General features: G+C 36.3%; 1 protein-coding gene across 1 annotated transcript; it reads right to left on the reverse strand.

Annotated features, from left to right (window-relative positions):
• Nucleotides 1-19,646: 19,646 nt before the first annotated feature.
• tmem53 (transmembrane protein 53) lies at nucleotides 19,647-24,734 on the reverse strand. The gene is made up of 3 exons (XM_079820328.1): nucleotides 24,500-24,734; nucleotides 24,265-24,368; nucleotides 19,647-20,747 (listed from the first exon to the last, which is right to left on the reverse strand). The coding sequence occupies exons 1-3, from the start codon at nucleotides 24,552-24,554 to the stop codon at nucleotides 20,049-20,051; spliced, it is 858 nt and encodes a 285-aa protein (XP_079676454.1). The 5' UTR covers nucleotides 24,555-24,734; the 3' UTR covers nucleotides 19,647-20,048.
• Nucleotides 24,735-26,818: the final 2,084 nt, after the last annotated feature.

Below are 26,818 nucleotides of genomic sequence, written 5' to 3' on the forward strand. Positions count from 1 at the left end.
TTGAACAATCCCGCGCTCCAAGAGGTGCTGTTCGCACGCTGAGGGCCCCTCTCTCTTCCTTCACCCTTTCTTCTTCATTTCTCCTCGCTCTCATAAGTGGAAACTTGCAAGGGGGGTTGGAGAGGTCGGTTGCAAGCCTAGTCCGACTGGAAGCCCTTCTCTTTTCTCTGAGTGTCCAATTCCTCAAGTTACACACACCAGGGAAGCTTTTCATGTTTGTCAAAGCGGAGACGACTTTGGTCATGTCTCTCTTGCGCTTTCATCCCGAGTGGGAGGGGGGCCGACGCTCGATGCTCCTTTCAGTGGGACGCTTTGCTCATTAGTGGAAGGGACTTGAAGCTCTAACACAACATGTCTCCTCTGAAACAGGTGTGGAGGAAAAGGCCAGCGGGCCGGAATGGCCCCTGCAGGCTTACTGTAAGCGCCGGGGTCGCTGTGCCAAAAAAGCGGGGGAGCGAAGGAGACGGAAGGACAAACATGGGCTGATGCGTCTGTTTCCTGACACCAGACATCCAAAGCTGCAAAACAAAAGATGACACAAATACAGCGGATGGAAAAGGAAGAAGCAGACGGAGACATCGGTGCATGGTTAACCTCTAAACCTGAGACGCCGCATAAAATACAACAGTGTTGACACGACCAGCTTCAGGAAAGACAGGTCGTGACCCAGGCATGGGCAACAAGGCGTTAGAATTGACTGGACTGGAAGTATCTTCCATTCAAAAACATGAGACAGATGGTTTATTAAAAGGATGGTTCAACCAAAAATGTCCTCATTTACTCACCCTTACGTCAAAGCAGATATTTTGGGGGAAATAATAATAAAAACTAGTTTAAAAAAGGGGGAAGTCATACAATTTTTGGGGGGGAAAGTGTCCCTTTAAAGGGTTAGTTCACCCAAAAATGAAAATTATGTCATTAATTACTCACCCTCATGTCGTTCGACACCCGTCAGACCTCCGTTCATATTCGGAACACAAATGAAGATATTTTTCAGATAGGCCTCCACTGGCATTCAGTACATTTACACTCCCAAGACCCATAAAAGGCTCTTAAAACGTCGTTACAAAGTCCATCTCACCACAGTGACTCTACAATAATTTTACGATGCGACGACAATAGTTTTTGTGCGAAAAAAAAAATCAAAATAACACCTTTATCCAACTTGTTCTTGTCTTCCGTGTGTGCCTCCACGACGCATGCGCGAGAATATGACGCAGATCCGGCGTTCGGACACATGACCCAGAAGCGATTTGTTTACAAGCAGAGGAAGACGCGCGTATCTAAGCTGTTGAATTCTACATTGATCGTGCTTTAGGTCTCGGCGTAGTTCTCAAAATGGGGTTAAAGTGTGCATTTCATGGATTCCCGAACCCCGGCGCTACATCATATTCTCGTGGAGTCGTGGAGGCACACACGGAAGACAAGAACAAGTTGGATAAAGGTGTTATTTTGATTTTTTTTTTCGCACAAAAACTATTGTCGTCGCATCGTAAAATTATTGTAGAGCCACTGTGGTGAGATGGACTTTGTAACAACGTTTTAAGTGCCTTTTATGGGTCTTGGGAGTGTAAATGTACTGAATGCCAATGGAGGCCTATCTGAAGCCTTTCTCAGCCATCAGCTTTCAACAAAAATATCTTCATTTGTGTTCCGAAGATGAACGGAGGTCTTACGGGTGTCGAACGTCATGAGGGTGAGCAATTAATGACAGAATTTTATTTTTTGGGTGAACTAACCCTTTAAGAATTCTTTTAAAATGCACATATAGTCACATGCGTTTTTGAGGTATCCAGTTCCATTATTTAAAAAAACACATTTTATTTATATCATCTGATTGTTCAGAATGCATGTAGTTGTATCATTTAAAATCCTATGAAATATTGAAACTTCTTCCTGAGCTATCTAATAACTTGCAGTCATGACAGATTTACCCATTTCCCTTTGGATAAGGGCAACAATATCATATCAGATATTGCTCTTCAGAAACGGAGCAATGAGTGCATAGCGATTGTATATGGCAGTATATCTTCACAAGCAGTCTATCTCAGTTATCCAAAGGGCAATGCATGTAAAAACAGATGTACGATTTGACATTAAACTCAAAGTAAAAGAGGGTGACAGTCACAAAATCCCAAAACCGATTTGGAAAATTCACAGACATCCCCCTCTGCGTTTGATGGCCATTGACTGTAAATGCCAATGCTGGTTATGCTCCAAAAAAAAAAAAAAAAATACAATAATAAAATATTGTCAAGAACATTACAGGCTCAGCACCAGCAAAAAAGAAAGTGCTACTGCTAAAAATTGTAACGTGCTATCATTAAAAACATCTTAAATCACTGTGCATATGATAACTTAATGTGAGTGTGTCTGTTATTCTGAGCTAGCTGAACAGATATCTTTGACTGTACTGCATTGAATAAATGTAAGAGAAGTAAAAGTCGATCCACATGACTTTCACTTTTATGTGTTAAGGAAAGTGCATTCTAAGGGGTTTTGTTAGACACAGAATTAGACATATCTCTGTGATTTACTGTTTTGCTAATGTTTTGGACGCTAGCGCTAAGCCGCTAACTGGTGTTTTGGCTGATACTGCCATCTGTTGTTCAAGATCGGACATTAAACCCAGACCTACAGCGCTGAAACAAGCCTTATCTGTTCGTAATAGCATATTATACCACTCTTACTATTGATGTATAGTATGCAAGAAGAATATATGAAGACTTCAGATGCAAAAGCCTCTAAGTCCGTCTGACGTTTTTCTTTAAAATAAGCATTTTTGTCAGGTTTTCTATGTATAGGTTTCTACCTAAGCAGCTACACTGCGAAAAATGCTCTTCTTACTTAGTATTTTTGTCTTGTTTCTAGTGTAAATATAAAAAAAAAAATCTTAAATCAAGATGCATTTACTAGATAAGTAAAATTACATATGATATTTTTACTTGATTTTTTGAAGATAAAATCAAAATGAAGTGAGTTTTTGCTTAAAACAAGCAAAATGATCTGCCAATGGGGTGAGAAAAATGATCTTGTTTCTGATTGAAATATGTCCCAAACAGAAATAAGATTATTTTTCTCACCCCATTGGCAGATCATTTGGCTTGTGTTAAGCCAATTGTGTTTAAGAATTTTTTGTTTTTGGACTGGAAACAAGAAAAAAATACTAAATAAGAAGAACATTTTTGCAGTGTACTGGTGGGCTACTTCTGAATGGGCTGAGGCTGGGATTTAGTGGGTTTGAAAGGATTTTATGAACGTATACTACATGCGGAGAGCATTCACTCAGTATCGTTATCTCATTTTTGACCAAAGTGACTTTTAGAGGCTTTTGCATCTGAACTCTTCATATATTGTCTGTATATTTTCTGTATTGAATACATGAACCTACAACATTTCCCAAAATGGCTATATGTCCCACAATGCAACTATCAATCTTTAGTGTGTAACGAACAGAAGGAATATCATTAATCTCTTCGTTCTTTATTCATTATTTGATCAGACCTAACATATATTTGATTAAAATAGTGAAATAACCATTTTGAGAGGTGGATAACTGGACAGCAATTGTACATGCAATATGTGAGGTCGTGAAGCACACTAATGTTCAAAACAGTTATTGAATATTGGAATAATGCTTACTTATTCTGTTATTTAAAAACAAATAGTGTGCAGTAGCTATAGCTACACTGACTGAAAGCTAGAGGCTTAGATACATAACTGAGGACAATGTAAATACAAATAAATAAAATGCATTTAAAGCCACAATATGTAATTTTTCGCCGCTAGAGGTCGCTTATTCAAAACAAAGGCATGGCTTGATGACTTGATTTGGCGGAGCTTTTATTCTGCCGCAGACAAGCGCTTCCGCTTCTTCTGCTCGTGTGTGTTTACGCATATTACACACATTTGAGTGTGTAAGTTGTTATAATGCTACTCTGTGTGTTCGCTCGGCGGCGACTATGACATTTCTTCACACTGCAGTGAGCTAGATCATATTAGGCATGGTAAAACATGGTACTCGCGGTAAATCAAGAAAAACAGATTTAAACAATAAGACTAACTGTGTTGAGCTTTATAACAATGATTCGTTTTCTGTCGATTAATGTATCCAAACAGTTGCTCAGTTCTTTTGTCTTTTTTCGCGCCGCTCGCATCCGGTGTAGACATGGTGTAATAAAACACATAATAAAGCGTCTTTGGTGTTTCCATGGTTTCTACAAAATAAAATCAGAAATCGATGTCTTTGATAGGCGATGTACGGTCCGTGTCCTGGTAAAATGGCTTATTTCTCTGGATTTAAACATTCTTGGAAACATTTGGGATAATGTAAGTACACAAGTCAACAAAATACACTCACCTAAAGGATTATTAGGAACATCTGTTCAATTTCTCATTAATGCAATTATCTAATCAACCAATCACATGGCAGTTGCTTCAATGCATTTAGGGGTGTGGTCCTGGTCAAGACAATCTCCTGAACTCCAAACTGAATGTCAGAATGGGAAAGAAAGGTGATTTAAGCAATTTTGAGCGTGGCATGGTTGTTGGTGCCAGACGGGCCGGTCTGAGTATTTCACAATCTGCTCAGTTACAGGGATTTTCACGCACAACCATTTCTAGGGTTTACAAAGAATGGTGTGAAAAGGGAAAAACATCCAGTATGCGGCAGTCCTGTGGGCGAAAATGCCTTGTAGATGCTAGAGGTCAGAGGAGAATGGGCCGACTGATTCAAGCTGATAGAAGAGCAACTTTGACTGAAATAACCACTCGTTACAACCGAGGTATGCAGCAAAGCATTTGTGAAGCCACAACACGCACAACCTTGAGGCGGATGGGCTACAACAGCAGAAGACCCCACCGGGTACCACTCATCTCCACTACAAATAGGGAAAAGAGGCTACAATTTGCACAAGCTCACCAAAATTGGACAGTTGAAGACTGGAAAAATGTTGCCTGGTCTGATGAGTCTTGATTTCTGTTGAGACATTCAGATGGAAGAGTCAGAATTTGGAGTAAACAGAATGAGAACATGGATCCATCATGCCATGTTACCACTGTGCAGGCTGGAGGTGGTGGTGTAATGGTGTGGGGGATGTTTTCTTGGCACACTTTAGGCCCCTTAGTGCCAATTGGGCATTGTTTAAATGCCACGGCCTACCTGAGCATTGTTTCTGACCATGTCCATCCCTTTATTATCCTCTGATGGCTACTTCCAGCAGGATAATCCACCATGTCACAAAGCTCCAATCATTTCAAATTGGTTTCTTGAACATGACAATGAGTTCACTGTCCTAAAATGGCCCCCACAGTCACCAGATCTCAACCAAATAGAGCATCTTTGGGATGTGGTGGAACGGGAGCTTCGTGCCCTGGATGTGCATCCCACAAATCTCCATCAACTGCAAGATGCTATCCTATCAATATGGGCCAACATTTCTAAAGAATGCTTTCAGCACCTTGTTGAATCAATGCCACGTAGAATTAAGGCAGTTCTGAAGGCGAAAGGGGGTCAAACACAGTATTAGTGTGTGTTCCTAATAATCCTTTAGGTGAGTGTATATGACACTGTTTTAGTGATTTTTGGATATTTTAATCCACAAATCGTACATATTGTGCCTTTAATTACTCGACCATTTTAAGAGCCTATAATTTTCTTTCTCAATTTTTCCCTACATTGCAAAATGAGGCTTGTCTGCCAAACGGAGCTATTTTAAATCATTAGTCTCTGGGCAAGTGTGCTGTGTGGGCATTCAGATAATGTTCGGCGGCTGACAGCAGCCATTTTCCATGGACGAGAAGGCTGAAGAGGCCTGTTGACCCCTTTCCACCACAATCTTCCCTCATCACACTGCGCGACTTCATTAACTCTCAGGGCAATTTCAGGACTTTTTCCAGGCGTTTCCATTATACAGTGTGCTGTCAATTACACATGCCTGCTGCTTAAAAGTAATCCAATGATAAAAGTTCTCTGAAAGCCAAAAGGTCATCTTCTCCCCTTAACCTCAGATTGAATGTTTCTTAATCTGAACAATAATATTAGCTCAGTTTACATCTTGTGTTTAATTATTTGGCATAGACATGCATCACATAATAGAAAGTAGCCTATAACTTGATCCTCGAAACAACTAGGTCAGTGGAAAAGGACAGTTTGTGCGGTCACACACACACACACACACACACACACACACACACACAAACACTGGAACTGGGAGATGGTGGCTTTGTTAAAAGCACAGCAGGTGAATCATGGAGAAATGCTGCCCTCTACTGAAACTAATGTGCTACAGCTCAATACAGACAGGTTACTAATGAACTTTAGCAAACAAAGGCATGAAGAAGCAAGAGGAGAAAAGCATGTTCTTCCACAATAATGCGTCTGCCTACTGTGTTGAAGAAAATAATCCGGATGAAATTCATTTAAAATAGAAATTCACAAGTTAGGATAAGACTAACTCTGTTAACTATCCCCCACAGATGAGGCTTAAGTTAGTCCTACACTGAATAAAAGTCTGTTGGATTTACATGATTTAATTGTGTACATCGGTCCCACATGAATCAATGAAGTTAAACAAACATCATTTGTTTATGTAACTTCAACATCATAGACTGAATACATTTTAAGTGACCCAGTTAAGTAATCTCAAAGGGAATTTTAAATGGTTCCCTGACATGATTTATGCATTCAATTTGATATATTTTATTATAACTTAATTATAATTCTGCACTAGCTAGTTGTCAAACTTTTTGCTAGTAACAGTTAGGGTTGGGTACCGTTCACATTTTAACCGGTATCGGTACCGGTACCTTTTTTCGGTACTTTAGGGATGTTTTACATCAATAACTGTAAAGAACCTGTAAGTCTTTTTTTGTCACACAAAGTGCTGCACAATTGAGCTTTATACGGTTCAAATTAAAACATGAAGAAAAATGTTAATTTATTACTTAAATAAAAAGTTATTATTATTACATTAGTGTTAGTTTTATTTTTACATTGAGGCGTATCTAAATTCTACTGTACAATGAATGATGGACAGATGCACTTTTATGATAGATAGATGCACTTTTATGATGGACAGATGCACTTTTATGATAGATGGATGCACTTTTATGATGGACAGATGCACTTTTATGATGGATAGATGCACTTTTATGATGGATGGATGCACTTTTATAATGGACAGATGCACTTTTATGATGGATAGATGCACTTTTATGATGGATGGATGCACTTTTATGATGGATAAATGCACTTTTATGATGGATAGATGCACTTTTATGATTGACAGATGCACTTTTATGATGGACAGATGCACTTTTATGATGGATAGATGCACTTTTATGATGGACAGATGCACTTTTATGATGGATAGATGCACTTTTATGATGGATGGATGCACTTTTATGATGGATGGATGCACTTTTATGATGGATAGATGCACTTTTATGATGGATAGATGCACTTTTATGATGGATGGATGTACTTTTATGATGGATAGATGCACTTTTATGATGGATGGATGCACTTTTATGATGGATAAATGCACTTTTATGATTGATCGATGCACTTTTATGATGGATGGATGCACTTTTATGATGGATAGATGCACTTTTATGATGGATGGATGCACTTTTATGATGGATAAATGCACTTTTATGATTGATAGATGCACTTTTATGACGGATAGATGCATTTTTATGATGGATGGATGCACTTTTATGATGGATGGATGCACTTTTATGATGGATAAATGCACTTTTATGATGGACAGATGCACTTTTATGATGATAGATGCACTTTTATGATGGATGGATGCATTTTTATGATGGATAGATGCACTTTTATGATGGATGGATAGATGCACTTGCACTTTTATGATGGATAGATGCACTTGCAATTTTATGATGGACAGATGCACTTTTATGATGATAGATGCACTTTTATGATGGATGGATGGATGCACTTTTATGATGGATAAATGCACTTTTATGATGGATAGATGCACTTTTATGATGGATGGATGCACTTTTATGATGGATGGATAGATGCACTTGCACTTTTATGATGGATAGATGCACTTGCAATTTTATGATGGATAAATGCACTTTTATGATGGATAGATGCACTTTTATGATGGATAGATGCACTTTTATGATGGATGGATGGATGCACTTTTATGATGGATAGATGCACTTTTATGATGGATGGATGCACTTTTATGATGGATAAATGCACTTTTATGATGGATGGATGCACTTTTATGATGGATAGATGCACTTTTATGATGGATAGATGCACTTGCACTTTTATGATGGATAGATGCACTTTTATGATGGACAGATGCACTTTTATGATGATAGATCCACTTTTATGATGGATAGATGCACTTTTATGATGGATGGATGGATGCACTTTTATGATGGATAGATGCACTTTTATGATGGACAGATGCACTTTTATGATGATAGATCCACTTTTATGATGGATAGATGCACTTTTATGATGGATGGATGGATGCACTTTTATGATGGACAGATGCACTTTTATGATGGATGGATGCACTTGCACTTTTATGATGGATAGATGCACTTTTATGATGGATAGATGCACTTTTATGATGGATAGATGCATTTGCACTTTTATGATGGATGGATGCACTTGCACTTTTATGATGGATAGATGCACTTTTATGATGGACAGATGCACTTGCACTTTTATTATGGATAGATGCACTTTTATGATGGATAGATGCACTTTTATGATGGATAGATGCATTTGCACTTTTATGATGGATGGATGCACTTGCACTTTTATGATGGACAGATGCACTTGCACTTTTATGATGGATAGATGCACTTGCACTTTTATGATGGATAGATGCACTTTCATGATGGACAGATGCACTTTTATGATGGATAGATGCACTTTTATGATGGATGGATGCACTTTTATGATGGATAGATGCACTTTTATGATGGATAAATGCACTTTTATGATGGATAGATGCACTTTTATGATGGATAGATGCACTTGCACTTTTATGATGGATAGATGCACTTTTATGATGGACAGATGCACTTTTATGATGATAGATGCACTTTTATGATGGATAGATGCACTTTTATGATGGATGGATGCACTTTTATGATGGATGGATGCATTTTTATGATGGATGGATGCATTTTTATGATGGATAGATGCACTTTTATGATGGATAGATGCACTTTTATGATGGATAGATGCACTTTTATGATGGATGGATGCACTTTTATGATGGATGGATGCATTTTTATGATGGATGGATGCATTTTTATGATGGATGGATGCACTTTTATGATGGATAGATGCACTTTTATGATGGATGGATGCATTTTTATGATGGATAGATGCACTTTTATGATGGATAGATGCACTTTTATGATGGACAGATGCACTTTTATGATGGATGGATGCACTTTTATGATGGACAGATGCACTTTTATGATGGACAGATGCACTTTTATGATGGATAGATGCACTTTTATGATGGACAGATGCACTTTTATGATGGATGGATGCACTTGCACTTTTATGATGGACAGATGCACTTTCATGATGGACAGATGCACTTTTATGATGGATAGATGCACTTTTATGATGGATGGATGCACTTGCACTTTTATGATGGACAGATGCACTTTCATGATGGATAGATGCACTTTTATGATGGATAGATGCACTTTTATGATGGATGGATGCACTTTTATGATGGATAGATGCACTTTTATGATGGACAGATGCACTTTTATGATGATAGATGCACTTTTATGATGGATGGATGCACTTTTATGATGGATAAATGCACTTTTATGATTGATAGATGCACTTTTATGATGGACAGATGCACTTTTATGATGGATGGATGCACTTTTATGATGGACAGATGCACTTTTATGATGGATGGATGCACTTTTATGATGGATAAATGCACTTTTATGATGGACAGATGCACTTTTATGATGGATAGATGCACTTTTATGATGGATGGATGCACTTTTATGATGGATGGATGCACTTTTATGATGGATAAATGCACTTTTATGATGGATAGATGCACTTTTATGATGGATAGATGCACTTTTATGATGGATGGATGTACTTTTATGATGGATAAATGCACTTTTATGATTGATAGATGCACTTTTATGATGGATGGATGCACTTTTATGATGGATGGATGCACTTTTATGATGGATGGATGCATTTTTATGATGGATAGATGCACTTTTATGATGGATAGATGCACTTTTATGATGGATAGATGCACTTGCACTTTTATGATGGATAGATGCACTTTTATGATGGATAAATGCACTTTTATGATTGACAGATACACTTGCACTTTTATGATGGACAGATGCATTTTTATGATGGATGGATGCACTTTTATGATGGATGGATGCATTTTTATGATGGATAGATGCACTTTTATGATGGATAGATGCACTTGCACTTTTATGATGGACAGATGCACTTTTATGATGGATAGATGCACTTTTATGATGGATAGATGCACTTTTATGATGGACAGATGCACTTTTATGATGGATAGATGCACTTTTATGATGGATGGATGCATTTTTATGATGGATAGATGCACTTTTATGATGGATAGATGCACTTGCACTTTTATGATGGATAGATGCACTTGCACTTTTATGATGGATAGATGCACTTTTATGATGGATAGATGCACTTTTATGATGGATAGATGCACTTTTATGATGGATAGATGCACTTTTATGATGGATAGATGCACTTTTATGATGGACAGATGCACTTTTATGATGGACAGATGCACTTTTATGATGATAGATGCACTTTTATGATGATAGATGCTCTTTTATGATGGATAGATGCACTTTTATGATGATAGATGCACTTTTATGATGATAGATGCTCTTTTATGATGATAGATGCTCTTTTATGATGGATAGATGCTCTTTTATGATGGACAGATGCAATTTTATGGACTTCATAAACGAGGCAACAATTCACTGCCATTATAAAGCTTGGATTAACCAGGATATACACCTAGGATGACTTGAAGTCATGGGCTAATTTAGATTTTTGGGTGATGCACACTCAAGATGAACACCAGTAATGTTTATTTGTTTCTAGGACACGTTTATAAAAGCTAAAGAAATGCCTAATCCTGGCTTAGTCTAAGCCCTGTCTGTGAAACCGGGCCTATATTAGTTGAAATGGGTTTAACTAAAAGTCATATAACCATTCAATCATAGTTGAAGTCAGTCCAGAAACACCTCTTTTTCAAGAAAGCACACAAGCAGCTTGACCAACCAGACAAAAACAAAGCAGTTCGCTCATGATGCACTCCAATAAGCGATGTTCATCTGTCTAAACAGATAAATAAACTCCTCTCTTTCTCTCTTCCCTATCAGTGGCTCGAAATGATATATGAAGTGCCACAGACGGCTTTCCAGAGAGACAAATGCCAGTGACTCGCTCTGAAATGTCAGACGTGACAGTCGGAGACATGCCATGAGAACCTCAGCCTGACCAATTTGAAGCCCTCCTGATCACAAACCGGCTGACTGTCAAGACTGACAAAGGCCAATTTCACCTGCCTGGAGTGAAATATCTCTCAATGACAAATATGAGGGTGGTGAAGGTACAGCTCTCTTGAAAATCTTCTATAATGTTGGTATAGGATGTAGGATGAACTCTGTAGGCTAAGTGAGGACACAATTCCAGCCAGCTGAGCCAAAGACTCTGGTTTTGTGTTGTAAATACAGGGCAAAGTCACAATATGAATACAAAGAAGCATTGGTACAATGAAAGTGTTTGTTGCTGTACTGAGTGACCAGTCTGTCAGAGCAGTTCCAGTTTCAGGGTTGAACAACAAATTTCCATGACCCATCCTTCCCATCGTTTGAGATTACTGGATGATGATTTTTATGAAAACCATCATAAATCAAACCCGATTTCCTCATTGAATGAATCGGTGTAGTTTGCTTCATTAAAGAGAACCGACTCAAAAGAACAATTCGCTCTCAAAACGTACATCTTGCAAGCAGAGCATAAATAGAAACACTACTATTAGTAATGAGCGAAGCTTTGAAACCTTGACAAACCCTTTGTTTCAAATAGAGTTTTTACTGCATTCTCATTGTATTTACACTACATTAACCACCAGATGTGCTTAGTGTGCAGTTTCAAGTGCTTCTTTTTAACCCTCTGGTGCTCTTCGGTCATTTCTGACCGGAAAATTTTCTGTTTTGAAATTTTAAAAATCACTGCTTCATCAGAATGATATGAAACTTGGTGACTTCATAAATGACCGACCATAGGAAATTAATGGGAAATCAGCAAAAACACAAAAATTCTCCAAATATTTGTGTGTACAATATACAAATCGGCCACGATGCTGAAAAAAAGTACACAGTAGTAAAGGGGTGACACTCTAAAACATCAAGAGTGTGATATTGACACATCCACTCACACACACACACACACACACACACACACACACACACACACACACACACACACACACACACACACACACACACACACACACACACACACACACACACACACACACACACACACCTATGAAAAACTGAACCTATGAACCACATTTTGAATTTTAAAAAATCACAGCTTCATCAGAATGATATGAAACTTGGTGACTTTTCTAGTATTAGGTATGTCAACACACAAAAAAGTATGGAGTGCATGATTCGAGCATGCTCATTGGTCGTAAAAAAAACACTCCCACCTGTGCTCTTCGGTCAAAAATGACACCATAGGAAATGAATGGGAAATCTGCAAAAACACAAATTCACAGAAAAAATATCTAAAACTTTATAATAAATAGTCTTTGAGATTTTTAAATATATATTCAAATATGTTCATGTTCAAAAGAGAACTAGGGAATTCTCAAGCCTCTCCATAGAGGCCTCTAGTGGTTACACCCATGGTTGCATGATTTCTTAAATAATTCCAAAAGAGGCGCTAATCTGCCTTAAAAAAAAATATTTTGAAGGCCTATCTATTTTAACCAGAAATACTGCAATAATTAAAATAATAGACCATAATTATTGCATAAATATAAAAAAATACTATCAAATAATCTCAAAATACAAAATTTAAAAGAAAAAATATTATTGAAGAAAAATAAATTGCATTGGTTTTACTGGGGTGGAGGAAGTTTAATTTTTAGGTGTCTGGTCACTTATGACCGGGAAGACGACCAATGCAACCCCTAAACCAAGAGCACCAGAGGGTTAAATCAAATTAGAGTAGACCTTTATACATTTGATGTATTCTACATTTGACCTGAAAAGCATTAGATGACTAACAATTTATGCATCTGACCACAGCCAGCAATTACTCAACGGTCTTACTTTTCGGATTCAAATTAGACAAATCTACATTTTAACCCTTGCATGCATGAATTAAGTCTGGATTTTTTTTTTTCTTACGTGTTTTTATTGCTCTTAGGGCATGAAAAACAAGATTTGAAATTAAAAAATGTTTACATATATTTTTCAAAGTGATTTTCAGATGTCCACTTGAGTGGACGTCATGCGTTTATGGTTTAAACTGAAGAGATACTGTATTAAACACAATACAATAACAACACCGCAATATTGTGTGTATTTAACAAGTCAATCAAAACAATTATATGAAATCATGTGAAAACTATAAAAATATATATGCAAAAATATAAGTGCTGGGAATCGATTAAAAAAAAGTACTAATTAATCACATTATTTTCTGTAATTAATCGCGATTAATCGCAAGTTTTTAATATTTTGATATTGTAATAATTTCAGTTACTCTCCAAATTAATGTAGAAACAATTTAAAGACAGCATATTTTAAATATGTGTTGTAATGGCATGTGTTTATGAATGAAGGCCAGTATCACTGATGTCTCTATGAAACATTAATGACGTTACATTACAGTATAACTGAAAGATACTAATTTCAACATTTATTAGGCTTTAAAAAAACAACTTTTAATTTAAGTGAACTTAAAACAATCTTTACATAAACTCATTATAATAAATGTTATATGTACCTGTGGCCTTCCCTGTTAGACATATACAGAAAAGTAATAGTTATCAAACACCTTTCTTAACTGCATAAATAATAAATGAAATATAGATGAATCATCATTTCTCTGTTCCCGTTGTTCTTTGATGAACATTAATGACAGACATCATCAGTGCTACTGTCACTTTAAGAGCGGCCGCTGCGGTTCTGACGCACATCTCATTTTCTCACAAGTTCATTTAAGACTTCTATTATTATGAGAATACTCGACAAAACTGGCATTTTGGCAACATTCTCTGTGTGTTGTTATTGTTTGTTCAAGTGCGAAAGAGAACTCTGTGTGCACGAGACTGAGACAGGAAATGGACACAGCACGTTCTCGTGTCTTATCTTGTCGTGTCTTAGATTGTTTAAAAGCATTTACAGTATATGAATAAGAGCGTGATCATATAATGTAACGCTAGGCAAAAATGTTTATTAAAAAGGACGCTGCGTTAATTGCGTTAAATATTTTTAATTTGTTCAAATGAAAAAATTAATCATCCGCGTTAATGCGTTAATTTACCCAGCACTAAAATATATATAAATGCGAAATATTGCAAACGCAATTGAACTTCATGCAAGTTGAACTTGGCATATCTTTGATCACCATTTATTTTATTTCAAGCACCTATCAGATTCATAACCCAGCATCTGTAGCATCACGAAAGACCTCTTAAAGTAGGCTACTTAAAGGAACACAACGACTTTTTGGGACTTTATCTTATTCACCGTATCCCCCAGAGTTAGAGAAGTCCACACACACCATTCTCATCTCTGTGCCATAACTCTGTCTGACGCACCCACTGCTAGCCTAGCTTAGCACAAAGACTGGAGGTAAATGGCTCCAGCTAGCCTACTGCTCAATAAGAGACAAAATAACGACAACATTTTCCCATTTACATGCAGTGTTGGGGGTAACGCATTACAAGTAACTTGAGTTACATAATAATATTAATTTTTCCAAGTTACTAGTAAAGTAACGCATTACTTTTCAAATTTACAACAAAATATCTGAGTTACTTTTTCACATTAATTTGACTGACAGCTCTCCTGTCCCCATGTTGAGGAAAATAAATGCAGAGGCGTGTGTGTGAACATGATGGTTATTGTAGTTCTAGACTAAATGTGAGCATTTATTCATCTCACTTGCACAATAAAGATTCTGTACTCCTCAAAATGATTAAAATCAGTCAAATGCAAAATCAGAGTACTATGCAAACCTCCAGTAATTAAATGCTAAATAAAACAAAACATTTTATGCATAATCTACCTTTATATTTCATTTACCAATGTCTTGCTGCTGACCTTTGATGACCTTTGTTTTTAATTGGTAAAACTTTTTTCTCCTGCATCCTATTCTACCATTATCCAGAATGGCAGCAGAGCTGCGCCCTCGACTGTTCATGCGTGAATTAGCATTTTTACCTCAGCCTGAGGCTTATTATTTAAATTTTGGTATGAAGAGTTCTTTACCGTTGCACAAAAATATAACTTTTTTGTTATAAACAAAAACAAAATCAAGCCCAGCCCAGGTGAGAAAAAGTAACGCAAAAGTAACGTAACGCATTACTTTTCTTAAAAAGTAACTAAATAACTAAATTAGTAAAGGGAGTAACGCAATATTGTAATGCATTACTTTTCAAAGTAACTTTCCCCAACACTGTTTACATGTGATGTGTGTAGTTACATCGTGTACTAAGACCGACGGAAAAAAAAAAAGTTGTGATTTTCTAGGCCGATATGGCAGGAACTATACTCTCATTCCTGCGTAATAATCAAGAGCTGTGAGCCGTCCCATGAGTGCAGCGGCGCAGTGATATTACACAGCGCCTGAAGTACAAGTAACATGTATGACATAATTAGATTACCTTTTAATCTGACAAGTAATGCAGTCCAAGTAACGTGCATTACGTAATCATTACTTTTTGATTTTAATGCAACTTACATTCTAATAGCACATACATTTATTTACAGTCGAAAAAATGACTGCAGATGAAGTATTTTCAAAAACAGTCACATTAATAATAGAGAGAGAAGCATTCGACCAACAGGGAAGGCAACGAGTACTGTATCAACTGTTATTTAGCTGCCCTGTGTGTTCTGTGCTAGATGAACTATTATTGCTCTCATTTGTAAGTCGCTTTGGATAAAAGTGTCTGCTAAATGACTAAATGTAAATGTAATATGAATTGTAGCTGAAATATAGCTGGTGACGGCGCATGATGTCCAGTGTAGAGGACAGATGATTAATCAGAATTTTCTCCCAATCTAAAAGCAATACTTGAAAAAATTTACCTGTGATATGACTCATTAGATATTGCTTGATGCTACTTTTTTTACCTGCAAGAGTCCTAGGATAGAAGGAAAGGATAGATATTCCGGAGCAACTCGGCATTTCTGACTGGCCATCGGCCATCTTGGTTCGGAGGGGGGAAAATTGACATACACGTGAAATGTATGTCGATTTTTGGAAAATTCTAATCGAAATCGAAAGTATAGGTTGATGCATTAGGGTCATGGGCGTCGGAACCATAGATATACATAATAAAGGCTAGATGTCTCGTCCGCACTGCTGGCCAATGGAGGTCGACGTCCACACCTGGCGGCCATCTTGTCACAGTCAGCTCGCTCACTCGTAACATTTGGGTTTTAATGGTGCTTGTACTTTTTAAATAACCATAACTTGCTCAATTTTCTACCGATTTTCAAACTGGTTTGTTATAAACGTCAGAGATGTAGTTATGACACTGCATACTTATGAATAAATATTCATCATTTATTCAAGCATCCAGAATTATAGCCACGTTAATAACGTTTGTAAGAAACCAAACCATTTGTAAATCCGTCAAGATTTCAGCGAGATAAGAGGATTTGTGTTCTTGCAGATCACTCGCCTTACATCAGGAGCCCGCCAGAAAGCTTGCCTGTGACAAGATGGCCGCCGGTGATGACGTTATAGACTCCGCCGTAAGACATCTAGCCTTTATTATGTATATCTATGGTTGGAACCATTGTATGTGGGACAAGACCCACCCACTTTTTATGACCAATGATATTGGACCCACTCACTTTTATCGTCTCTAATTCAGCGCAAGTCTGTTTACCTACCCCTAACCAATAAACACTTATTAGGGCTGTGTGATATTGAAGAAAAATGCGATATGCGTAATCCTTGCCTTTCCGATATCCGATATGTGATGGGAAAAGGGAGTAGAGTGAGTTCGGCAAAAGGCGGATTCGAACCTCGGGACGATTTGCATCAAAACTTTATGCCATGCGTCTTACCCCGACACTATTGCCGCTCTCAAAGTGATTTCTGTAATTTTGTCTTGCCCAATCAGACATTTAGCAAACAAGGCGGTATATTTGTACTTAATGTAAATGGCATCTAGCCTGGATGCCAGCCGAACTTAGCCCCGCCCACAACATTTTAACTCGGACAGTTCGGTCTGGACTTGATCCGTAGAGAAGAAATTATGGCGAACAGAAACTGCTCGGACCAATGAAATCATCAGGGCGGGCTTTAGACGATGATGGACAGATGATAAACATTAACGTAATCATCCACGTTATCAAAGGCGCTTGGGTTGAATTTGTTCTAATCCTAAACGGAGAACTTGTTGGTATATGCGTTCACCTTTACTATTTCTCTCAGAAATGATGATGTGTTGGTAAGTAAGTGTTCTGTGAATCCTTAAATTATTTTTTTACAACACTGGCAAAGATCGTTTACACTCATCCTTTTCTTCTAACGTTACTTATTCCAGCGTGCGTGCAGGTACAGGGTTGCCAAGTTTTTTCAACAAAACCCGGCCAATTGCTACTCAAAACTAGCCAAAAACAAGCCCAATAGCTTTCCAGGGGGGTTCTCCGGAAAAAAAAGGCATTTGGGGGGTAAAATATGTGCTATTTTGGCAGGGCTGCCTGCTAAAATTTGCATTCCTGGGTCTGTATATCACATAATTAGGGTCGCTTCAACCAGCAGACTTGGCAACACAGTGCAGTTGAGTTCTGTTGATATTTGACAACTAATGTTATGCGTCGCTCCGTTGCTCTGATTGGTTGTAGGTCTATCCAATTGAGGTCTTTCCTGGTTCGGTTGAAACACGCCCCATAATCACAGCCCAACAGAGCAGAATCAAGACTCATATTCTGACTAGAATTGAGTATGACGACGTCAGGCTAAATGGCTTCTACTCCAGTAAAATGTTTCTGAGAGGACATACCCACATTTGTTTTGCTTCCGAGTCCGACGCCCATGATTGGGTGAACTGTAGAGGTTAATGTGCAACTATGCCATCAAAACCCCTGCATATGCAAGAAGACACTTTTTGAATCGCTGTCCACTGTGAGACAGTGAGAGGGTTAATGTAAGTTACTGACTTAAAATTGTACTACCCTTCTTAAATATATATATTTTTTGGACAAACTTGTAAGACTAAGCAGGTTTTCCACAATCGAGGTTCGAATCCGACTTTTGCCTAACTTTTTCAGATCACATAGGCATTTATTGTCAATAAAAAAGGTCAAAAATAAAGCATCTAACGCGTTTAATAATAAGTGTTTATCAGTTTGGGGAATGTGAACAGACATGTGCTGAATTAGAGATGATAAAAGTGAGTGGGTCCAATATCATTGATCATAAAAAATGGGTGTTTACCGGTACCACAAACTTCCCTTGTGAAAAGGTTAACTTTATTCAAGTTTAGTTGACAGAAGCTTTTATTTAAGGAAGGCACATTAGTCAAATACATTACTTTATTCAATCACAATGTCTAAATACACAAATGCACTCACTCACAATGTCTAAAAAATGACAAATCCTTAAATTACAATTGAATTCACAGCATTAGACAAATACATCCGAGATTAGGATACAAATTGAACCCTGTTAATTTAAGCCATGAAGAGCTAATTTATTAAACAGCAGTGCTTTTATTTCACAAATAGGATGTGCGCATAATCATTTACAGTGTGTGTATTATATACACTGTAAAAAAAAATCAGGTCTCCGATGGAAAATTTTCAATTAACCAATCACATCTAAATTTTTTAGTCGGCCAAATTAAATTTCTTGAATTTTGATTGAATTAAAGGGTTAGTTCACCCAAAAATGATTCATTAATTACTTACCCTCATGTCGTTCGACACCCGTCAGACCTCCGTTCATCTTCAGAACACAAATGAAGATATTTTAGTTGAAATCTGATGGCTCTGAAAGGCCTCCATTGACACAATGGCACTTTACACTCTCAAGACCCTTAAAAGGCACTAAAGACGTCGTTAAAAAGTCCATCTCACTACAGTGGTTCTACAATAACTTTATGAAGCGAAGAGAATAGTTTTTGTGCGCAAAAAAAACCCTAAATAACGACTTATATAGTGATGACGATTTCAAAACACGGCATCATGAAGCTTCGAAGCGTTATGAATCAGTGAGTCGATTCAGCAGTTTGAATCGCCAAATTTCAGCAGTTTAACACACGATCCGAATCATGAATCGACTCACTGATTCATAACGCTTCGAAGCTTCATGAGGCCTTGTTTTGAAATCGTCATCACTATATAAGTCGTTATTTAGGGTTTTTTTGCGCACAAAAACTATTCTCGTCGCTTCATAAAGTTATTGTAGAGCCACTGTAGTGAGATGGACTTTGTAACGACGTCTTTAGTGCCTTTTAAGGGTCTTGAGAGTGTAAAGTGCATTGAGCCAATGGAGGCCTTTCAGAGCCATCAGATTTACACTAAAATATCTTCATTTGTGTTCTGAGGTCTGACGGGTGTCAAACGACATGAGGGTGAGTAATTAATGACAGAATTTTATTTTTGGGTGAACTAACCCTTTAAATTGCATCACAGAAATTCAATTTGACCGACTGAAAAATGTAGAAATGTAGAAAATGTTCAATTGGAGACCTGCATTTTTTTTACAGTGTGTTTACTCAGTGATGCACTTGGAGGCGCTTTTTGGTCCGGGTCTCCTCTGAAGCGGTCATGCAGCGGGTCAGAAACGTCCTGCATCTGTTGGAATAGTCCTCTGGACAGTCTCTGTACAGGCTCACATGGGCAGGGGTGATGAAATCAAAACTTTCAACCGTCAGCCCTTTCTCCCGCAACACTTGAACCATCTTCTCCACATCCCTGTGCCGGATCACCCGGTCCGCTCTGGAATACAGGTACATCTGAGGCCAAGGCGCCGGGCGATCCGCCATGGCATCGTAGTGGTTCTTGTGGAAGTACTTGGTCACAGGATACAAAACAATCCTGAGGAGGAAAACGGCCACAGCAAACAGTGCCAGGAGGAAGTACTGCAGGAGCAGGTTGACTTTAGGCCCTAAAGTGGCTTTGAGTGCTCTGAGCGCCCCTATAATGTTCTGGCTGCCCGGGGCGCTGTCCACCACTGTGCCCACAACAGACAGAGAGCTGAACTGATGATGGCTGAGCAATAACTCCACCATGTAGCGGTACAGCATGAAGCCGCCATTGCTGAACACGTGGAAGAAAACTGGGCTGTTCTCCACCTCGTAGTCATACAGAAGTTCGAGTAATTTGTGCGCAGTGCTTCTTAGCTCCTTGTAGCCCATTGGCTCTGAAATGAAAACGGTCTTCAGAGGAGCCGTGTAGCGTACGGTCACACACCCCTGTGGAGAGACGAGAAGCTGTTATTACATTAGAATATCACTCACAGGTACCGAAAAATGCCTTCCAATTCCAGGTCACATTAAAACTAATGCCTTCTATTTACACATTTTTTATGTTTTTGATTCAATCTGAAAATATAAAACACATAATTAAAAATTACTGAAATATTAAATTAATAAACCTATTGTAATCGAAGAAAATTAAACATTCGATATTATTCTTTTTCATAAAAGTCACATAAAAGCTTGGAATTCATTGCATCTTATTTACACATTTTTAAGTTTTAGATTAAAAGTTTTATATCTAAAAATATAAAACACATAATTAGACATGTGCCGGTAAACGGTAATACGATATACCGCAATAATGAACATGCACAATATAGTTATCGTGGGCACTTCAAAATACCGTGAATAATTATTTATTACGAATTATTCCGATTTTTAGAATGAATTTTAAGAATACTTTACCCATCAACCGTTTAAAATGAACAACACGTCAAAGAGGAACGTGCAATGATATAAATAGACCGTGCATGAGCCGAGCACATGGCGGAATGAGGAGATGCTGAAGTGCACATTCACTCTTCGACAGCAGAGGGCGCTGACGGAACAGCAGAAATGCAGTCGTTTCCCCAGTAATCATATAACCTAATACATAATACTTAAAGACTTAAGGCTATTCATTTTCAAACTTGCATTTTATATTTTAATCTGGACTAAATTACATGCCCTTGAATATGTTCTGACTGTTGTTCAATCACACACTTTACAAGGCTCCAGTATTTAACATTAGTTCCTTCATTAAAGGGTAACTAAACCCCTGCTCAGAGCTTAACTCCACCCACTGGCAATTTTCAAAAAATGCTGGAAAAGTGGGCAGAGCCCGGCGGACACAGAGGGGACGAACCGAGGGCGGGGCTGAGCGGAGGGCGTGCACCTGAGACCCGCAGGGACGGGTTGATTGACAGCTGTCAGACTCGCGAGTCGCGAAGATGGAGAATGACTGGAGTGACGCCAGCTTTGCAACAGAGCGGTCATTTCTCCTACCTTCACCTGAAGTGGAGGAGGGTGGATTGTCTGTAGACATAAACCCGGAGCCTTATCAATGCGAGCCGCTGCTCAAACTGCGTTAACTCCCGATGCCGACGATGCTAGTGAAGCAGCCGCGCAAGAGAACCGACCTAATCTATCTGCGTCCGCGGCAACCACTTGCGTGTGTCAGGGTTTGAAAGCGCGTCTCATGTATGAAAATTATCTGTACACATGACGGGCGGCAATAAAATCGCAAGAAAAGCCTGACGTGTACTGACAACTTCATTATTTAACCGTATTTTCTTCAATACAATGTTAAAGCATGTGTCAAGTGAGTTTCATTCATAATGTTTCCACTTCATGTAATATGACAGTTCATACTGGAGTAAAGCCGTTCTCATCGTGTGATTGGGGGAAACATTTCTGAGGGCGTGGTGAGCTCGTGCCAGGGGCGCGGATAGTGAGCCGTTGGAGGTACCATCCTACGTCACGATGTACCACAACGTCCAATAGGAAAATTCAACTGCAGTAGCCACCGTTCAACCTTAAGAGGGCAGCACTTTGGCGGTTTTACACCATATTTTATAGAATTAAAACACTTTATACTCAAATGTCAAAACATTTACTCGAATCAATGAACAGCATTAATAAAGCCCCAGTATTACAGATCATTAACTAAAAAAAGTTGGTTTAGGGTTTAGTTACCCTTTAACAAACTGACAATGAAAAATACTTCTAAAGCATGTATTAATCTTAGTTAAATGTACATTTCAGCATACCTATTGTTCTTTATAATTCTTTTGCACTTTAATCTGTTTTAAATATTTGTTTACTTTATACATTTTTGTGTATTGCTTTATTGTATTTAAATGTTTGGTTCTTTTGTTATAAGAAAGTGATTTAACCTGTTATAGTATGACAACACTTTTTTTGCAACTTATTTCAATATCGTGATAATACCGTATACCGTGATAAAAGCTTCAGCAATTAATCGCAACATGAAAATTTGATACCGGCACATGCCTACACATAATAAACAATGACTAATATATTACTAAAATTAATAGACATTGTAATCGAAGAAAATGAAATATTCAATGTTAATCTTTTCTTAATTTTTTTTATAAGTCACATTAAAACCTGGAATTCAATTAATTTTAATTTACACATTTTTACGTTTTAGATTCAATCTGAAAATATAAAACACAATAATAAAAAACGACTAATATATTACTAAAATTAATAGACATTGTAATCTAAGAAAATTAAACATTCAATATTATTATTTTTCATAAAAGGTCACATTAAAACTTGGAATGCATTTTATTTACACATTTTTAAGTTTTAGATTCAATCTGAAAATATAAAACACAATAAAATATTACTAAAATATTACTAACATTAATAGACATAAGGTAATCTAAGAAAATGAAACATTCAATATTAATCTTTTCTTTCTTTTTTTCATTAGTCACATTAAAACTTGGAATTTAAATACATTTTATTTACACATTTTTAAGTTTTAGATTAAATCTGAAAATATAAAACACAATAATAAAAAATGACTAATATATTAATAAAATTAATAGACATTGTAATTAAAGAAAATTAAACATTCAATATCAATCTTTTCTTTTTTTCATAAATCACATTAAAAATGCATTTGAATTCCAAGTTATTTTTTTTTTTAAGTTTTAGATTCAATCTGAAAATATAAAACACATTATAAAAAATTACTAAAATATTAAATTAATAGACCTATGGTAATCGACGAACATCAAACATTCAATATTATTATTTTTTCATAAAAGTCACATCAAAACTTGGAATTCATTGCATCTTATTTACACATTTTTAAGTTTTAGATTCAATCTGAAAATATAAAACACAATAAAAAATGACTAATATGTTACTAAAATTGATAGACATATTGTAATTGAAGAAAATGAAACGTTCAATATGATTATTTTTCATAAAACTTGGAATGCATTTTATTTACACATTCTTAAGTTTTAGATTCAATCTGAAAATACGAAACATAATAAACATAATAAAGCAATGACTAAAATGTTTAAAAAAAATTAATAGACCTATGGTAATGGGGGAAAAAAAATTGTATTGTGTAAAAATTATTTATATAAAATTGTAAATTTTGACCACGACAAACAATTATACATTAAATACAAAATTCTCAAAGATTATGCTAGCATGCTTGATATGAAATATTTGACATGATGCATGAAAAAAATATATAACTTGTGTATAATTGTGCATCATATTCAGCAATAATAATATTGTATTGGCAAGATGGAAAGTGGGTGTTCATTATACACAAAATACTATGCCTGATTTATGCACAGAATGATTTTAAACACTACACATAATATCAGATGTCGTGAAAATGGCATTGTGTGTAATTGAGATGTTCCTGACTGGTAAAATTAGTATTTTTGCATTGAAAAAGTGTGTGTTTGTGCCTCACCTGTTGGTTATAAATGGAGCTGTATTTGGCGAGATGTTTGTCTCTGCTGCCCGCCCAGCCCAGGAGAATAACGACTGGCTCCTTCGATCCGCGCCAGTGTTTCTCTGTCAACACAACAATATAATGTCTCCAGACCCAATAATACACACACCTGTGCTTGACATTAATGTCCTATCCCTGTAGGTTTAGGGTTATAAACACAGTCAAATGTATCAGTCAAACGAGCAGCGCTTACCTGAGATCAGCACGTCTGGAAACACTATGTTGTAGTCTATACCATCGTCCCCCATATTGACAGTTATATCCTCTATGGTCTGTCTGCCATTAATAATTCACTTCCAATGAGTGTCGCGTTTCGGTGCTGTTGTGCTGCGGGGCGAACGGTCACAATCAGCGGCGATTCACGGTGATACAACACGGGCGATCATTGTTTCACACAACATCCGGGTCACTATTCACATGTAACAGTCAAATTCACAATAAAAGTCCCATTTAATGCAAAACGTTTTAGGGTCAATGACGTGACATGTATTTTTTAGGGCTGTCAAAAGATTAATCGCGATCAATCGCATTCAAAATAAAAGTTTGTGTTTACATAATATATGTGTGTGTACTCTGTTAATTATTATTTATATATAAATACACACACATTCATGTATATATTTAAGAAATATTTGCATGTGCATATACATTTATATAATCTATAATATATATAAATGTTTTATTAATAAAAATATAAAAAAAAATCTTAAATATATACATGCTTGTGTGTGTATTTATATATAAATAATAATTAACAGAGTACACACACATATATTATGTAAACACAAACTTTTATTTTGGATGCGATTAATCGCGATTAATCTTTTGACAGCCCTAGTATTTTTTAGTGTCCGAATTCATTATTTTCCTAAAAAAAAAAACATGTTACATATCAAATTGATCTACAATATTTCCTTTATAAGATACGCTTAATTTTTTTTTTTTTTTAAATTCAATTGACTTTTTGAGTTGTGGAGTTTCAAAGGCCTAAAATGTCAGGTGGTGCGACCAGCAAATTTACATTTAAAAGTATCAATTCGCACTGCAATTGCAAAATTAAGTTAGAAATATAAATGTAAACCATTATATAATGTATACAAAAAAAACAACATAAAAACTCCTTATGGAAAATTGTGTTCTGAACACATAGAAAAGTGTCCGTTTATATGAATTGGACTAAAAGGGCAATATATAGAAAAGGGAATTTACCATGTGATATGCATTTTGCAATAATTCATATGTATATTGTATATGTATATTATTTTAAATGAATATATGGTCGCACCGCCTGACATTTTCTGGGTGGTAAAATCAGAAATCTTGTTTAATAATGAATCAATGCTGTCTTAAAAGCTGTAAAACGCGATACATTTTTTGGACATAAAAATGCATTTTAAAACTCTTTTGCTTAAAATTAATATTTTGTTATCTTAAAAAAAACTCTTATTTTTCTTATTTGTCATTGACCCTTTACTAAAAGATAAAAAGCTGATCATAAATATTACATAAAAAAACTATAGCTGTTTAAAATTAATATAACCCCTTGTAACTGTCAAGTGTAAAGTGAAATTAGTTCTGAGAAAAGATGCATTTTTTAGTGCTAATCACGATTAATCACACGCAAAATAAAAGTTTGTTTCCATAATATTATGTGTGTGCACTGTGTATAATTATTATGTATGTATAAATACACACTCCATGTATATGTTAAAAAATATTCGCATGTATATAGGCCTAATGTATATATATATATATATATATATATATATATATATATATATATATATATATATATATATATATATATATATATAATTTATCTAATATCTAATATTTATCCTCCTGGAACCCAGAAAAAAAAGTTTTTTGAATTTAGTATTTTTTCATGTCATTACATTGTTTAGAGCATAAGAAACAAATGGGAAAAAAAACAAAAGTATATTTTATTCATATGTTATGATATGTCCTCTGTTTGGCACCAGGACTCAGTTGTTTAAAAAATAAAATGACATGAAATTGCATGTATAGGCAAAAACAATGGAATGAATTTTTCATTCACCAATCAATTTCTAGGTTTAAAGATGATTCTGAACTGTATTATGAAAGATATAACGAAATGCATTGATATGCCATTTTACTTTATGCAATGTGTGGGTAAAATGACCATACTTGATTTTCCCATCCAATACAATGTATCTATACACTGCATCTAATTTGCATATTAATGTGTTCTTGGTGCAACATGTAAGGAAAATAGAAGTGTAATAATGGAAGGAATAATTGGCAACATTTTCATAATAATATCTAATATTTCATAGGAATACTGATATGTAATTTCTTTCCCTATTCACTTGTTATGTCTCCAAAATGCCTGATAAACGTCCTGGCGTCTCTACAGTGGACATTTATGAAATCAATGCCCTGTTTTGTAACAGAAAGTCATATTTTGATTAGAAACCCCCTTAACATTTTCCTGAGATGTTGATTCATAACAAACAATTTGAAAATTAAT

The sequence above is a fragment of the Gobio gobio genome, assembly GCF_949357685.1.
Source record: "Gobio gobio genome assembly, chromosome: 6".
Lineage (NCBI taxonomy): Eukaryota > Metazoa > Chordata > Actinopteri > Cypriniformes > Gobionidae > Gobio > Gobio gobio.